The 18,316-nt window shown below is 45.8% G+C and overlaps 1 protein-coding gene across 1 annotated transcript in view; it reads right to left on the reverse strand.

The window, feature by feature from the left end:
- The window catches only part of dpy19l1l (dpy-19-like 1, like (H. sapiens)), a 98,556-nt gene continuing 80,240 nt past the window's right edge, over positions 1-18,316 (reverse strand). The window contains exons 22-23 of the mRNA XM_056286098.1: positions 5,969-6,395; positions 1-1,268 (exon numbers count right to left, since the gene is read on the reverse strand). Of these exons, the coding sequence (XP_056142073.1) occupies positions 6,224-6,395 (172 nt within the window). The 3' untranslated portion in view covers positions 1-1,268; positions 5,969-6,223. The remainder of the gene's footprint in view (positions 1,269-5,968; positions 6,396-18,316) is intronic.

Raw genomic sequence — 18,316 nt, forward strand, 5'->3', positions numbered from 1 at the left:
AGGAAACTTTTATTTTTAAAAAATACCAACAAAATAGACAGATATAAAAGACAATGTGAAAGAAAACTGGGCCTGTCACAGGACGTAAAATACATTAAAATATCAAAGGAAATGAAGGGGGACCCCAGCTCTTTACTTTGAGAACACTTAAACACCACAGATCTCCCAGTAGCTGAATGAGGGATATGAAATTAACATTGAGAACTGAAATGTTTCTAAGGCTTTGCTGAGGTGCTCAGACACATCCAACATGTCACATAGACGGATATGCTCTACTTGCATTCACATCAAACCTTAAAAGCAACACACGGTCACATTCTGCAGCCTGTTGCTGCAGCACCCTGTTTGGGTGACTAAGCTCCGCTCTACCTCCATGCTGTTGGGTGACTAAGCTCCGCTCTACCTCCATGCTGTTGGGTGACTAAGCTCCGCTGTACCTCCATGCTGTTGGGTGACTAAGCTCCGCTGTACCTCCATCTTGTTGGGGTGACTAAGCTCCGCTCTACCTCCATGCTGTTGGGTGACTAAGCTCCGCTGTACCTCCATCTTGTTGGGGTGACTAAGCTCCGCTCTACCTCCATGCTGTTGGGTGACTAAGCTCCGCTGTACCTCCATGCTGTTGGGTGACTAAGCTCCGCTGTACCTCCATCCTGTTGGTGTGAATAAGCTCCGCTGTACCTCCATCTTGTTGGGGTGACTAAGCTCCGCTGTACCTCCATCCTGTTGGGGTGACTAAGCTCCGCTGTACCTCCATCTTGTTGGGGTGACTAAGCTCCGCTCTACCTCCATGCTGTTGGGTGACTAAGTTCCGCTCTACCTCCATGCTGTTGGGTGACTAAGCTCCGCTGTACCTCCATGCTGTTGGGTGACTAAGCTCCGCTGTACCTCCATCCTGTTGGTGTGAATAAGCTCCGCTGTACCTCCATCTTGTTGGGGTGACTAAGCTCCGCTGTACCTCCATCCTGTTGGTGTGAATAAGCTCCGCTGTACCTCCATGCTGTTGGGGTGACTAAGCTCTGCCATACCTCCATGCTGTTGGGGTGACTAAGCTCCACTGTACCTCCATGCTGTTGGGGTGACTAAGCTCCGCCATACCTCCATGCTGTTGGGGTGACTAAGCTCCACTGTACCTCCATGCTGTTGGGGTGACTAAGCTCCACTGTACCTCCATGCTGTTGGGGTGACTAACCTCCACTGTACTGCCATGCTGTTGGGGTGACTAAGCTCCGCCGTACCTCGATGCTGTTTACACCAACCTTATCGGAGATCTGTACAATTTCACATAAAAAAGGAAAATTACTTGATATCTACTGCAATTTTAGTATTGAACGCCCATCAGGGAGTAACCAGAGGAAGGTTGTAATTATTACCTCCTCCTCTGATTAAAAAAAGAAAAAAAAAAGAAAGAAAGAAAAGCAAACGACTTGGTGGGAGTTGGATGGTGTTCATATTTTTCTTTGAGTTTTCTTTGAGTAGTTGGGGGAACAATTTAAGAAATTACAGATTCATTTCCCATGATGATGAAGATGATTACTATTATTGTTATTATTATTATTATTGTTGTTGTTCTTATTATTATCTCGATAATGGCTCTCCAAACAGTCCCCTGCCGCCCAGTCCCGTTCTGTTCATTAGGGGTCAGACTGCTGAACAGTGTGAGTGAAGAGTGAAGAGGGAAATTAAACAGACAGAATCCTGCATGTTGTCATGCCTGTCAGGCGACTTGACAAACAGATGCCATGTTGCATGAAGACAGATGCCATGTTACATGAAGACAAACACAAGCCATGTTGCATGAAGACAGATGCCATGTTGCATGAAGACAAACACAAGCCATGTTGCATGAAGACCAACAGATGCCATGTTTCATGAAGACAAACAGAAGCCATGTTGCATGAAGACAAACAGAAGCCATGTTGCATGAAGACGGACACAAGCCATGTTGCATGAAGATCAACAGATGCCATGGTGCATGAAGACAAACACAAGCCATGCTGCATGAAGACCAACAGAAGCCATGTTGCATGAAGACCAACACAAGCCATGTTGAATGAAGACAAACAGAAGCCATGTTGCATGAAGACCAACAAATGCCATGTTGCATGAAGACAAATACAAGCCACGTTGCATGAAGACAAATACAAGCCACGTTGCATGAAGACCAACAGAAGCCACGTTACATAAAGACCAACAGAAGCCACGTTGCATGAAGACAAACAGAAGCCATGTTGCATGAAGACCAACAAATGCCATGTTGCATGAAGACAAATACAAGCCAAGTTGCATGAAGACCAAAAGAAGCCATGTTGCATGAAGGCCAACAGAAGCCATGTTGCATGGAGACCAACAGAAGCCACGTTGCATGAAGACCAACAGAAGCCATGTTGCATGAAGACAAACACAAGCCATGTTGCATGAAGACAAACAGAAGCCATGTTGCATGAAGACCAACAGATGCCATGTTGCATGAAGACAGACACAAGCCCTGTTGCATGAAGACCAACAGAAGCCATGTTGCATGAAGACCAACAAATGCCATGTTGCATGAAGACAGACACAAGCCCTGTTGCATGAAGACCAACAGAAGCCATGTTGCATGAAGACGGACACAAGCCATGTTGCATGAAGATCAACAGATGCCATGTTGCATGAAGACAAACACAAGCCATGCTGCATGAAGACCAACAGAAGCCATGTTGCATGAAGACCAACACAAGCCATGTTGAATGAAGACAAACAGAAGCCATGTTGCATGAAGACCAACAAATGCCATGTTGCATGAAGACAAATACAAGCCACGTTGCATGAAGACCAACAGAAGCCACGTTGCATGAAGACCAACAGAAGCCACGTTGCATGAAGTCAAACAGAAGCCATGTTGCATGAAGACCAACAAATGCCATGTTGCATGAAGACAAATACAAGCCACGTTGCATGAAGACCAAAAGAAGCCATGTTGCATGAAGGCCAACAGAAGCCATGTTGCATGAAGACCAACAGAAGCCACGTTGCATGAAGACCAACAGAAGCCATGTTGCATGAAGACCAACAGAAGCCACATTGAATGAAGACAAACAGAAGCCATGTTGCATGAAGACCAACAGAAGCCACGTTGCATGAAGACCAACAGAAGCCATGTTGCATGAAGACCAACAGAAGCCATGTTGCATAAAGACAAACAGAAGCCACATTGAATGAAGACAAACAGAAGCCATGTTGCATGAAGACAAACACAAGCCATGTTGCATGAAGACAAACAGAAGCCATGTTGCATGAAGACCAACAGATGCCATGTTGCATGAAGACAGACACAAGCCCTGTTGCATGAAGACCAACAGAAGCCATGTTGCATGAAGACAAACAGAAATTAAAAATCTACCCAAACCGAAATCAAAAAAAGAGAACAGAGGCCTCCAATCTGACTTCAGTCTTCCAAGTGGTGTGAAAGAAAGGGGAATAAACAAATAAACTACAACTTGTAAGAAAACAATCGCTGAATCACTGCTGGGCAGGTTGGACCGGCAGTGTAAAAGAAAAAAAAACTTCCTTCCACAGTTCTGATCTCCCTCCACATTCCATGTGCTACAGTGAAATGTAGCTTGACAAACAGGAAAACACTTTACTTTGGCAACATGTTATTTATCACAAATAGAAGCAGTAAAAGACCTCATAATCGTGTTCACAGAAGTAATGACTTCTTTTTCTTTTTTTACAAATGTGAAGACATGTTGGTATGGGTCTGGCATGTTAGAACCGACCGTGTTCATGATCACTTTAGCAAGAAATCACATTACTGTCAACCCCCTCCAGTCGCCCATGACACCCATGTGACGTAGAGACCAATGAAATATGAGGTGAGTAGAAAGACAACACGCCGGCGTTTAGCTAAACTCTGGCAGACTTGGGAGAAACTGGACAAGATGTTCTATTGAAACACTGCCACGGGCGACTGGGTAGCGTGGCGGTCTAATCCGTTGCCTACCAACATGGGGATCGCTGGTTCGAATCCCTGTGTTACCTCCGGCGTCCCTACAGACACAATTGGCCGTGCCTGCGGGTGGGAAGCCGGATGTGGGTGTGTGTCCTGGTCACTGAACTAGCACTTCCTCTGGTCGGATAGCATCATTTACTAGCCGTACTCTACTCCATACTTTACCATCATTTACTAGTCATACTCTACTCCATACTTTACCATCCTTTACTAGCCGTACTCTACTCCATACTTTACCATCATTTACCAGCCATACTCCACTCCATACTTTACCATCATTTACTAGCTATACTCTACCCCATACATTACCATCATTTACTAGCTATACTCTTCTACATACTTTACTATCATTTACCAGCTATACTCTACCCCATACTTTACCATCATTTACTAGCTATACTCTACCTCATACTTTACCATCATTTACTAGCTATACTCTTCTCCATACGTTACCATCATTTACTAGCTATACTCTACCCCATACTTTACCATCATTTACTAGCTATACTCCTCTCCATACTTTACTATCATTTACTAGCTATACTATACCCCATACTTTACCATCATTTACTAGCTATACTCTACTCCATACTTTACCATCATTTACCAGCTATACTCTACCTCATACTTTACCATCATTTACTAGCTATACTCTACTCCATACTTTACCATCATTTACCAGCTATACTCTACTCCATACTTTACCATCATTTGCCAGCTATACTCTACTCCATACTTTACCATCATTTGCCAGCTATACGCTACTCCATACTTTACCATCATTTACTAGCTGTACTCTACTCCATACTTTACCATCATTTACTAGCTATTCTCTACTCCATACTTTACCATTTACCAGCTATACGCTACGCCATACTTTACCATCATTTACCAGCTATACTCTACTCCATACTTTACCATTTACTAGCTATACTCTACTCCATACTTTACCATCATTTACTAGCTATACTCCACACTTTACCATCATCTACCAGTCATACCCTACTCCATACATTACCATCATTTACTAGCCGTACTCTACTCCATATTTTACCATCTTTTACTAGCCGTACTCTGCTCCATACTTTACCATCATTTACTAGCTATACTCCACTCCATACTTTACCATCATTTCAAGCCATAATGCAGTGTTCATGACTTACTGAAGTGTAATCCATCACAGCGAATATTTTGTAGGTTGTATTTTCTGTCAGTCATGTTGAGCCCCAGAAATGTCTTGGATCAACCTGCATGTTCAGGTGGATCCTCCTGCAACCATGACACAACTTAGACAACCAAAGTAAAGGTGACTAAAGATTCACTGTGACAGATTTTCAGCCTCCAGCATGTCCCATGTGTCTGCAAGGTGATCTGCATGTCATATGAAATGAACGGACCCAATGGGGCTGCCTGGAGGGAAGCACAATCATGTTTAAAACATCTAAAACACTCCTGTATGCTTTCCAAAATGGTTAGCAGTTATGGGAAGTATGTAATTTGTAGTAAATTGGCTAAGATTGCAAAAGACAACTACGTACTTTATGTCTCTTCTACACTGGGCATGCCCAGGTCATGAGAAACAGCAGCTTTGTGTGTAAAACTGTGTGTAAAGCTCGATTTCCGCCGTCCACACAGCAACACACCAGCAGGACTTACAGAGTTACCCCGTTTGGAGAAACATCTGCAGCTTAGTGTGGATGGAAGGCCAGAACGGAGGAAAAAAACTGCCTTTTAGAACTGATCCATGTTAGGGTGGATGTGGCATATGACACTTGACATATTTTGACGAGGCTTGGAGGCACCAGAACCACCTCACGGAGAACAGGAACTCAGCAGGACAACGGTGGGATTGGGGGAGATCAGTGGACAGAGATGACCAACACACTAACTGTTGCGGCTTAAGGGGTGGTTATCTGAATTTGCATTTTACTTAAGAGAATTTTTGGGGGAGGGGGGGGGCATGAGTTTGCCAATTACCTCTGAGTGAGTCAGAACATCTCAGAGGAGTTGTGTCATGAAGGTTTGAGGGTTTTTTTGGGGGAGACCAGCACCAGCAGGGGCCTCTCAAACACAGAGACTGCTCAACGGGGAAAATGCATGATGTGATTCTATCTTTCTTCATATTCATAAAAACAAGAAGAAAACAAACATTCCTAAAAAAAAGCCCACAGGCCAGGCCAGGAGCATGTGAAAACTCTTGAGGGTTCAGCTGCACCAGTCTGAACTCGGCCGTTATCTTCGTTCTTTGGCAGCTTTGGGGACTTTGAGGACTTTGTAGACGTTGTTGTAGAAGACGGTGGTGAAGTGTGGCCTGGAGTCCCGGGATATGAGGGTGCAGAGAGGGACTTTGCCTGCGTTCTGGGGGTCCTCCACGTCCCAAATCTCTGGCATGCTGCAGCCTGGCCTGGAAATGAGACATGGACAGGTTGGGGGCAGGGGAAAAGGTTAGCACTGTACTGATAAAGTACTTGATGGTTTCAAAGTAACATAAACAATAAATCAATGGATAAAAACCTGTAAGTCAGACATGAACTTTTACAGTTTCATTTAGCAGCCACAGTTATCCAGCCCAGCCACTAGGATGCACAAGCCAGTGGATTCTTAGTGCTGCTCCCAAGCCCGGATAAATGGGGAGGGTTGCATCAGGAAGTGCATCCAGCGTAAAACCTTTGCCAAATCAAATATGTGGATCAGAAATCAGATTTCCATACTGGATCGGTCAAGTCCCGGGCTACCAACGACCGCCGACCGGTACTGTTGGCCAGCAGGGTGCCGGTGGAAACTATGCTACTGCTGGGTGAAGGGGAATAACATCAGAACAACAACAATAATAATAAACTTTATTCATATAGCACTTTTCAAAACAAGGTCACAAAGTGCTTCACACAACAGGATAAAATTGTTAAAAATTACACAAAAAAGCAATTTGTTAATGAAAAGTTACAAAAATAAGAGTAAAACTAAAAGCAGTAGAAACAAATAAAAACAAAAATCAAACACTTGTAAAAGCTTTCATATAAAGAAAAGTTTTAAGATGAGATTTAAAGGAAGCTCAAGACTTGGTTCATCTTAGCTCAATAGGAAAAAGCCTGATCACCCTTTGTACCAAACCAAGCCCTGGGAAGAACCAGCAGGGCGCCATCTGCAGGCCTTACTGGTCGAGCCCTGGGAGGAACCAGCAGGGCGCAATCAGCAGGCCTTACTGGTCGAGCCCTGGGAAGAACCAGCAGGGCGCCATCTGCAGGCCTTACTGGTCGAGCCCTGGGAGGAACCAGCAGGGCGCAATCAGCAGGCCTTACTGGTCGAGCCCTGGGAAGAACCAGCAGGGCGCCATCTGCAGGCCTTACTGGTCGAGCCCTGGGAGGAACCAGCAGGGCGCAATCAGCAGGCCTTACTGGTCGAGCCCTGGGAGGAACCAGCAGGGCGCAATCAGCAGGCCTTACTGGTCGAGCCCTGGGAGGAACCAGCAGGGCGCAATCAGCAGGCCTTACTGGTCGAGCCCTGGGAGGAACCAGCAGGGCGCAATCAGCGGGCCTTACTGGTCGAGCCCTGGGAAGAACCAGCAGGGCGCCATCTGCGGGACTTACTGGTCGAACACTGGGAAGAACCAGCAGGGCGCAATCAGCAGGCCTTACTGGTCGAGCCCTGGGAAGAACCAACAGGGCGCCATCTGCAGGCCTTACTGGTCGAGCCCTGGGAGGAACCAGCAGGGCGCAATCAGCAGGCCTTACTGGTCGAGCCCTGGGAAGAACCAGCAGGGCGCAATCAGCAGGCCTTACTGGTCGAGCCCTGGGAAGAACCAGCAGGGCGCAATCAGCAGGCCTTACTGGTCGAGCCCTGGGAGGAACCAGCAGGGCGCAATCAGCAGGCCTTACTGGTCGAGCCCTGGGAAGAACCAGCAGGGCGCCATCTGCGGGACTTACTGGTCGAACACTGGGAAGAACCAGCAGGGCGCAATCAGCAGGCCTTACTGGTCGAGCCCTGGGAAGAACCAACAGGGCGCCATCTGCAGGCCTTACTGGTCGAGCCCCGGGAGGAACCAGCAGGGCGCAATCAGCAGGCCTTACTGGTCAAGCCCTGGGAAGAACCAGCAGGGAGCCATCTGCAGGCCTTACTGGTCGAGCCCTGGGAGGAACCAGCAGGGCGCAATCAGCGGGACTTACTGGTCGAACACTGGGAAGAACCAGCAGGGCGCAATCAGCAGGCCTTACTGGTCGAGCCCTGGGAGGAACCAGCAGGGCGCCATCTGCGGGACTTACTGGTCGAGCCCTGGGAAGAACCAGCAGGGCGCAATCAGCGGGACTTACTGGTCGAACACTGGCAAGAACCAGCAGGGCGCCATCTGCAGGCCTTACTGGTCGAACCCTGTGAAAAAAAGGCAGGGCGCCACCTGCAGGGCATACTGGTCGAGATATTATACATGTAGTATACAGGTAGTACACAGTGACTTACTGGTCGAGGTAGTATACAGGTACTATACAGTGCCTTATTGGTCGAGATAGTACACAGGTAGTATACAGGTAGTATACAGCGTCTTACTGGTTGAGATAGTACACAGGTACTATACAGTACCTTACTGGTCAAGATAGTATACAGGTAGTATACAGTACTTTACTGGTGGAGATAGTTTACAGGTAGTATACAGTACATTAATGGTCAAGGTAGTATACAGGTAGTATACACTACCTTAATGGTCGAGATAGTACACAGGAAGTATACAGTACCTTACTGGTCGAGATAGTATACAGGTAGTATACAGTGTCTTACTGGTCGAGATAGTATACAGGTAGTATACAGTGCCTTACTGGTCAAGATAGTAGACAGTTAGTATACAGTCCCTTACTGGTTGAGATAGTATACAGGTAGTATACAGTGCCTTATTGATCGAGATAGTAGACAGGTAGTATACAGTCGCTTACTGGTTGAGATAGTATACAGGTATTATACAGAGCCTTACTGGTGGAATTAGTATATAGGTAGTATACAGTGCCTTACTGGTCGAGGTGGTATACAGTGTCTTATTGGTCGAGGTAGTATACAGGTAGTATACAGTGCCTTACTGGTCGAGATAGTATACAGCGCTTTACTGGTCAAGGTAGTATACAAGTAGTATACAGTGCCTTACTGGTCGAGGTAGTATACAGGTAGTATACAGTGCCTTACTGGTCGAGGTAGTAAACAAGTAGTATACAGTGCCTTACTGGTCGAGATAGTATACAGGTAGTATACAGTGCCTTACTGGTCAAGGTAGTATACAGGTAGTAGACAATGCCTTACTGGTGGAGGTAGTATACAGATAGTATACAGTGCCTTACTGGTCGAGGTAGTACACAAGTAGTATACAGTGCCTTACTGGTCGAGGTAGTATACAGGTAGTATACAGTGCCTTACTGGTCGAGGTAGTACACAAGTAGTATACAGTGCCTTACTGGTCGAGATAGTATACAGGTAGTATACAGTGCCTTACTGGTCAAGGTAGTATACAGGTAGTAGACAATGCCTTACTGGTGGAGGTAGTATACAGATAGTATACAGTGCCTTACTGGTCGAGGTAGTACACAAGTAGTATACAGTGCCTTACTGGTCGAGATAGTATACAGGTAGTATACAGTGCCTTACTGGTCAAGGTAGTATACAGGTAGTAGACAATGCCTTACTGGTGGAGGTAGTATACAGGTAGTATACAGTGCCTTACTGGTTGAGATAGTATACGGGTAGTATACAGTGCCTTACTGGTGAAGGTAGTATACAGTCCCTTACTGGTCGAGATAGTATACAGGTAGTATACAGTGCCTTACTGGTCAAGGCAGTATACAGGTAGTATACAGTGCCTTACTGAGGGAGGTAGTATATAGGTCGTATACAGTGCCTTACTGGTCGAGATAGTATACAGGTAGTATACAGTGTGTTACATGTCGAGGTAGTATACAGGTAGTATACAGTGCCCTACTGGTTGAGATAGTATACAGGTAATACACAGTACCTTACTGGTCGAGATAGTACACTGGTAGTATACAGGTAGTATACAGTGCCTTACTGGTCAAGATAGTATACAGGTAGTATACAGCGCCTTACTGGTTGAGGTAGTATACAGGTAGTATACAGTGTCTTACTGGTCAAGGTAGTATTCAGGTAGTATACAGTGCCTTAAAGGTCGAGATAGTAGACAGGTAGTATACAGTGTGTTACTGGTCGAGGTAGTATATAGGTAGTATACAGTGTCCTACTGGTCGAGATAGTATACAGGTAAAATATAGTGCCTCACTGGTCAAGATAGTATACAGGTAGTATACAATTTCTCACTGGTTGAGATAGTATACAGGTAGTATACAGTGCCTTACTGGTAGAGGTAGTATATAGGTAGTAGACAATGCCTTACTGGTCGAGGTAGTATACAGGTAGTATACAGTGCCTTACTGGTCGAGGTAGTACACAAGTAGTATACAGTGCCTTACTGGTCGAGATAGTATACAGGTACTATACAGTGCGTTACTGGTCGAGGTAGTATACAGGGCCTTACTGGTCGAGATAGTATACAAGTAGTATACAGTGTCTTACTGGTCAAGGTAGCATACAGGTAGTATACAGTGCCTTACTGATCAAGGTAGTATACAGGTAGTATACAGTACGTTACTGGTGGAGGTAGTATACAGTGCCCTACTGGTCGAGGTAGTATACAGGTACTATACAGTGCCTTACTGGTCGAGATTGTAATGCAGGTAGTATACAGTGCTTTACTGGTCAAGATAGTATACAGGTAGTATACAATACCTTACTGGTTGAGATAATATACAGATAGTATACGGGTAGTATACAATGCCTTACTGGTCAAGGTAGTATACATGTAGTATACAGTACATTATTGGTCGAGATAGTATTCAGGTAGTATACAGTGCCTTACTGATCGAGATAGTACATAGGTAGTATACAGTCCCTTACTGGTTGAGATAGTATACAGGTAGTATACAGTGCCTTACTGGTAGAGGTAGTATATAGGTAGTATACAGTGCCTTACTGGTCGAGGTAGTATACAATGCCTTACTGGTCAAGGTAGTATACAGGTAGTATACAGCGCCTTACTGGTGGAGGTAGTATATAGGTAGTACACAGTATCTTACTGGTCGAGGTAGTATACAGGTAGTATACAGTGCCCTACTGGTCGAGGTAGTATACAATGCCTTACTGGTCAAGGTAGTATACAGGTAGTATACAGCGCCTTACTGGTGGAGGTAGTATATAGGTAGTACACAGTATCTTACTGGTCGAGGTAGTATACAGGTAGTATACAGTGCCCTACTGGTCGAGATAGTATACAGGTAATATACAGTTCCTCACTGGTCAAGGTAGTATACAGGTGGTAGACAATGCCTTACTGGTGGAGGTAGTATACAGTGCCTTACTGGTTGAGATAGTATACAGGTAGTATACAGTGCCTTACCGGTGAAGGTAGTATACAGTCCCTTACTGGTCGAGATAGTATACAGGTAGTATACAGTGCCTTACTGAGGGAGGTAGTATATAGGTCGTATACAGTTCCTTACTGGTCGAGATAGTATACAGGTAGTATACAGTGTGTTACATGTCGAGGTAGTATACAGGTAGTATACAGTGCCCTACTGGTTGAGATAGTATACAGGTAATACACAGTACCTTACTGGTCGAGATAGTATACAGGTAGCATACAATACCTTACTGGTTGAGATAGTATACAGGTAGTATACGGGTAGTATACAATGCCTTACTGGTCAAGGTAGTATACAGGTAGTATACAGCGCCTTACTGGTGGAGGTAATATATAGGTAGTACACAGTGCCTTACTGGTTGAGGTAGTATACAGGTAGTATACAGTGCCCTACTGGTCGAGATAGTATACAGGTAATATACAGTGCCTCACTGGTCAAGATAGTATACAGGTAGTATACAGTACCTTACTGGTCGAGATAGTATACGGGTAGTATACATGTAGTATACACTGCCTTACTGATTGAGATAGTGCACAGGTAGTATACAGTACATTATTGGTTGAGACAGTATACAGGTAGTATACAGTACTTTACTGGTCGAGATAGTACACAGGTAGTATACAGTGCCTTACTGGTCAAGATATTATACAGGTAGTATACAGTGCCTTACTGGTCGAGATAGTACACAGGTAGTATACAGTGCCTTACTGGTCAAGATAGTATACAGGTAGTAGACAATGTCTTACTGGTCGAGATAGTATACAGGTAGTATAGAGTGCCTTACTGGTCAAGATAGTACACAGGTAGTATACAGTGCCTTACTGGTCGAGATAGTACACAGGTAGTATACAGTGCCTTACTGGTCGAGATAGTACACAGGTAGTATACAGTGCCTTACTGGTCGAGATAGTACACAGGTAGTATACAGTGCCTTACTGGTCGAGATAGTCTACAGGTAGTATAGAGTGCCTTACTGGTCAAGATAGTATACAGATAGTATACAATACCTTACTGGTTGAGATAGTATATGGGTAGTATACAGGTAGTATACGGGTAGTATACAGTGCCTTACTGATCGAGATAGTACATAGGTAGTATACAGTCCCTTACTGGTTGAGATAGTTTACAGGTAGTATACAGTGCCTTACTGGTAAAGGTAGTATATAGGTAGTATACAGTGCCTTACTGGTCGAGGTAGCATACAATGCCTTACTGGTCAAGGCAGTATACAGGTAGTATACAGCGCCTTACTGGTGGAGGTAGTATATAGTTATTACACAGTATCTTACTGGTCGAGGTAGTATACAGGTAGTATACAGTGCCCTACAGGTCGAGATAGTATACAGGTAATATACAGTGCCTCACTGGTCAAGATAGTATACAGGTAGTATACAACACCTTACTGGTTGAGATAGTATACAGGTAGTATACATGTAGTATACACTGCCTTACTGATCGAGATAGTACACAGGTAGTATACTGTACATTACTGGTCAAGATAGTATACAGGTAGCATACAATACCTTACTGGTTGAGATAGTACACACAGGTAGTATACATGTAGTATACACTGCCTTACTGATCGAGATAGTACACAGGTAGTATACTGTACATTACTGGTCGAGATAGTATACGGGTAGTATACAGTACCTTACTGTTTGAGATAGTACACACAGGTAGTATACAGTGCCTTACTGGTCAAGATAGTATACAGGTAGTATACAACACCTTACTGGTTGAGATAGTGTACAGGTAGTATACATGTAGTATCCAGTGCCTTACTGGTCAAGATAGTATACAGGTAGTATACAACACCTTACTGGTTGAGATAGTGTACAGGTAGTATACATGTAGTATCCAGTGCCTTACTGGTCAAGATAGTATACAGGTAGTATACAACACCTTACTGGTCAAGATAGTATACAGGTAGTATAGAGTGCCTTGTAGAAGTATTCAACACCCTGGACAGTCGTCACCAATTTCTGGAGAAAAGAGATACTGTGTTTGCCTTTGTCTGTGTCGTGTCTGCAAGTGGGAAGCCGTATGTGTGTATGTGTCCTGGTCGCTGCACTAGCGCCTCCTCTGGTTGGTCGGGATGCCTGTTTGGGGGGGAGGGGAAACTGGGGGGGAACAGCGTGATCCTCCCATGCGCTACGTCCCCCTGGTGAAACTCCTCACTGTTAGGTGACTCCACATGTATGGGAGGAGGCATGTGGTAGTCTGCAGCCCTCCCGGATCAGGAGAGGGGGTGGAACAGAGACAGGGACGGCTCGGAAGAGAGGGGTAATTGGACGGGTACAATTGGGGAGAAAAATGGGGGGGGGGGATACTCACACGTGTTCCTGAACAGTATTACTGTTGTGAACCCATAAGCTCTAACAGGTGTTCCCAATGTTTCACTGACTTTTTATTAACACATCAAAAACTACAATACAGCGCTTGCATATGTATTCAGCCCCCACATATCAGTACTGGCAGCCTGTCCGGGGGGGGGGGGTCTCAGGGCTGAGCCGTGTCGGCTTTGCACCACACATAACACTTGGGAGTTTTGGCCTAAAAGCTCAACGTTCGTCTAATCTGACCACAAAACCTGTACCACATCCTAACTGGGTCTCTCTCATGCTCGGGGGCAAACTCCAGACGTGCTTTTATGTGCACAGTTTTGAGCAACGGCTTCTTTCTTGCCTCCCTCCCAGACAGGCCAGATTCATGGAGCCGTAATATGGCTGACTCCTGCACATTTACTCCAGCTTCAGCCACTGGCCTCTGGAGCTCCTTCAGAGTGACTGCAGGATCATGTGTGGCTTTCCTCACCAGCCCACGTCATGCTCGGACACTCAGCTTTGAGGGACAGCCTGTCCTACAAAGCATCTGGTTGGTGTGAGACAGCGTCCACTTTCTGACAGTGGACCCAACAGTGTTCCTGGGACATCCAAACACTTGGATATGGTTTTGTGTCCCTTTCCCGCCTTCTGCATGTTAATCACTTGGTCTCTTACTTCAGTATTCTGCTCCTTTGTCTTCATGTTCTGATGGAGTTACGCCGGCTAATGAACTTTACACAGAGTGCTTTATATCATAAACCAGACCGGAACTTCAACACCTTACAGCTGCACACTAGTTATGTCCAACTGTGTTCACCTGAGTTTGTTTTAGGAATAATTTGTCATTTGTGTAAACCTGGAGCTTTCAGAGCACAAGGGGTTGAATACATATGCAAGGACTATGTTTTAGTTTTTAATTTATAAATAAAAAGTCAGTGAAACACAACTCATTTGGGCTTTGGGAACATGCTGTTACAGCTTATGGCTTCACAACAATAATATTGTTCAGGAGCAGATGTGTGATATCTTTTATAATCAAGAGATTACTGATGACTCTTAAGGGGGTTGAATACTTTTGCAAGGCGCTGTACCAGGTCAAAAAAATCAGAAATGTATGTAGGAGCAGGACCATTTAAGGCAGGGGTCAGGAACCTTTTTGACTGGGAGAGCCATAAATGCCAAATATTTCTAAATATATTTCATTGAGAGCCATATAGTATTTTTAACGTATAATAAATTAAATATGTCTTACTTTTAATGCGACTTCTGGTGCTGCATGGTTTTGCTGATGGCCTTGTAGTCTGGTTCATACGTGGTGAGGTTGAGCTTCATGCAGGCGTTGAGGCTTCCATCAGTTAAACGTGAGCGTAGGTTGGTCTTAATGTTCCTCATATGCGAGAATGACTGCTCACATGCATATGTAGAGCCAAACATGGTCAGTACGGCAATACTCACACGCTGCATTGTGTGGTATGTCACAGGAAGCTCGTTCCAAGTTTTAAGAATCAGCTGGTCTTCAGGTTGAAGATTTTTAATTTCTGTCCACTTGTGTTCCCTCGCCATCTCTGTTCGCTGTCGCCCAAGACTTTCCAAGAGACCCCGGGGATGCATGTCAGGTCGATTTTGTTCACTGCACACTCGTGGATGAGTGATGAACTTGAAAAGACCAGTGCGCGCACGAAATTCTCCAAAACGTGCTTTGAATGACTGCAGGAGATTGGACGTAAAGCCAGCTAGCTGCTGGAGATCCAGATGTTGAGTGGAGTCACTTGCTAAGCATGCATCTCTAAATTGTTGCAGTCTTTCAAAGTGCAGAAGACGACCTGTTTCAATGTCCCTGAGAAAGACTTCCAGCTTGCTTTCAAATGCAAACACTGCTTGTTGAAGGGATGAGATTGTATTTCCAATACCTTGCATTTTCACATTGAGCTGGTTCAGATGGCCAGTTATGTCCACGAGATAGTGAAACTGCAGGAGCCAGTCAGTGTTGTCTAGCTCAGGATGCTTGACGCCTTTCATTTCAAGAAAAGTCCGGATTTCACTCAGGCAAGCTGCAAAACGGCTGAGCACCTTCCCCCTTGACAACCAACGCACGTTGCTGTGTAAAAGCAGACCGGGATAATGATTCCCAACTTCTTCTAACAGAGCTTTAAACTGGCGATCATTTAAAGCTCAGGCAACAATAAAGTTGACCACTCGAATGACCAGAGACATCACCTCGCCAAGCTCCTGGCCACACGTCTGAGCGCAAAGCGCCTCCTGGTGCAGGATGCAATGAAAACTTAGGATGGCTCTCTTTTCATGTTCACGGAGAAGCGCTACAAATCCTTTGTTCTTCCCCAACATACAGGGTGCACCATCAGTACTGACAGAAATAAGTTTATCCATCGGTAGTTTTTTTTCTTTAGCAAACTCCATGAAAGACGTGAATAAATCCTCTCCTCTTGTTGTCCCTTTCATTGGCAAAACAGCCAAGCTTTCCTCACGCAGTGTGTCACCTGCAGCATACCTGGCAATGATACTGCACTGAGATAGATGGCTAACGTCTGTTGACTCATCTAACGCGAGAGAAAAGTATGTCCCGGCGTTTATGTCCTTCATTTGTGTTTCCTCGACTTGATTTGCCATCATGATGCTACGATCGTGCACAGTTCTTGCTGACAGGGGCATGTCTTTTATTCGTTTGATTATCTTGTCTTTATTCTGGAAGTCATCAAACAGTTCATTGGCCACATCAAGCATGAATGTTTTGGCATACTCGCCATCTGTGAATGACTTTCCATTCCTTACTATTGCCAAAGCCCCCGCAAAGCTAGCGGAATTCCCGTCACCTTGCTTGGTCCACACACGTAGTTGCTGCTGACTCGTCTGCACTCTCCGCTGTAGCTCCTCGCATGCCCTTTTCCTGCCGTCCCCCGCTGGAGATTTCGACGCAAATGAAGCATGGTGTGTATCGAAGTGCCGCTTTATATTTGACCGTTTCATCGATGCAATTTTATCATTGCATATTAGACATACCGCAGATCCTGCTCTATCCACAAATGCAAATTCCTCTGTCCACGCAGCCTGGAATGCACGGTAATCATCGTCTTTTTGTCTTTTCGCCATCTTTTCCGTTACAAGGGTTGAAGCGGATAAACTAGTTGGCTATCTGATAAAATTGATTTCTTCACCTTTACAATGACCCGGACATGCTCGCGAGCCATTGGTTCCCGACCCGACCCACGGGTGACCCGTGAAATTTATCTTCAAAACTAATTTCTGCTTACTTTAAAATGACACAGTATTATTAAGAAATATCACAAGTATTTTAAAATCAGTTCCAAACTGATTTTTTAAAAAAAAGAATTTTTCAACTCAAAATTGTCTGGGAGCCATATGCCGTCACCGGAAGAGCCATATATGGCTCGCGAGCCATAGGTTCCCGACCACTGATTTAAGGCCTTAAAAGTGAGCAATAAAATTCTAAAATCGATCCGAAATATAAGAGGGAGGCAGTGCAGGGGGGCACAGGAAGTATAAGAGGGAGGCAGTGCAGGGGGCACAGGAAATATAAGAGGGAGGCAGTGCAGGGGGCACAGGAGGTATAAGAGGGAGGCAGGGCAGGGGGGCACAGGAGGTATAAGAGGGAGGCAGGGCAGGGGGGCACAGGAGGTATAAGAGGGAGGCAGGGCAGGGGGGCACAGGAAATATAAGAGGGAGGCAGGGCAGGGGGGCACAGGAAATATAAGAGGGAGGCAGGGCAGGGGGGCACAGGAAGTATAAGAGGGAGGCAGGGCAGGGGGGCACAGGAAATATAAGAGGGAGGCAGTGCAGGGGGCACAGGAGGTATAAGAGGGAGGCAGGGCAGGGGGGCACAGGAGGTATAAGAGGGAGGCAGGGCAGGGGGGCACAGGAAATATAAGAGGGAGGCAGGGCAGGGGGGCACAGGAAGTATAAGAGGGAGGCAGGGCAGGGGGGCACAGGAAATATAAGAGGGAGGCAGTGCAGGGGGCACAGGAGGTATAAGAGGGAGGCAGGGCAGGGGGGCACAGGAAATATAAGAGGGAGGCAGGGCAGGGGGGCACAGGAAGTATAAGAGGGAGGCAGGGCAGGGGGGCACAGGAAATATAAGAGGGAGGCAGTGCAGGGGGCACAGGAGGTATAAGAGGGAGGCAGGGCAGGGGGCACAGGAAATATAAGAGGGAGGCAGGGCAGGGGGGCACAGGAAGTATAAGAGGGAGGCAGTGCAGGGGGCACAGGAAATATAAGAGGGAGGCAGGGCAGGGGGGCACAGGAAGTATAAGAGGGAGGCAGTGCAGGGGGCACAGGAGGTATAAGAGGGAGGCAGTGCAGGGGGGCATAGGAAGTATAAGAGGGAGGCAGTGCAGGGGGCACAGGAAATATAAGAGGGAGGCAGTGCAGGGGGCACAGGAAATATAAGAGGGAGGCAGTGCAGGGGGGCACAGGAAGTATAAGAGGGAGGCAGTGCAGGGGGCACAGGAAATATAAGAGGGAGGCAGTGCAGGGGGCACAGGAAGTATAAGAGGGAGGCAGTG

The sequence above is a fragment of the Lampris incognitus genome, chromosome 9 (assembly GCF_029633865.1).
Source record: "Lampris incognitus isolate fLamInc1 chromosome 9, fLamInc1.hap2, whole genome shotgun sequence".
NCBI lineage: Eukaryota > Metazoa > Chordata > Actinopteri > Lampriformes > Lampridae > Lampris > Lampris incognitus.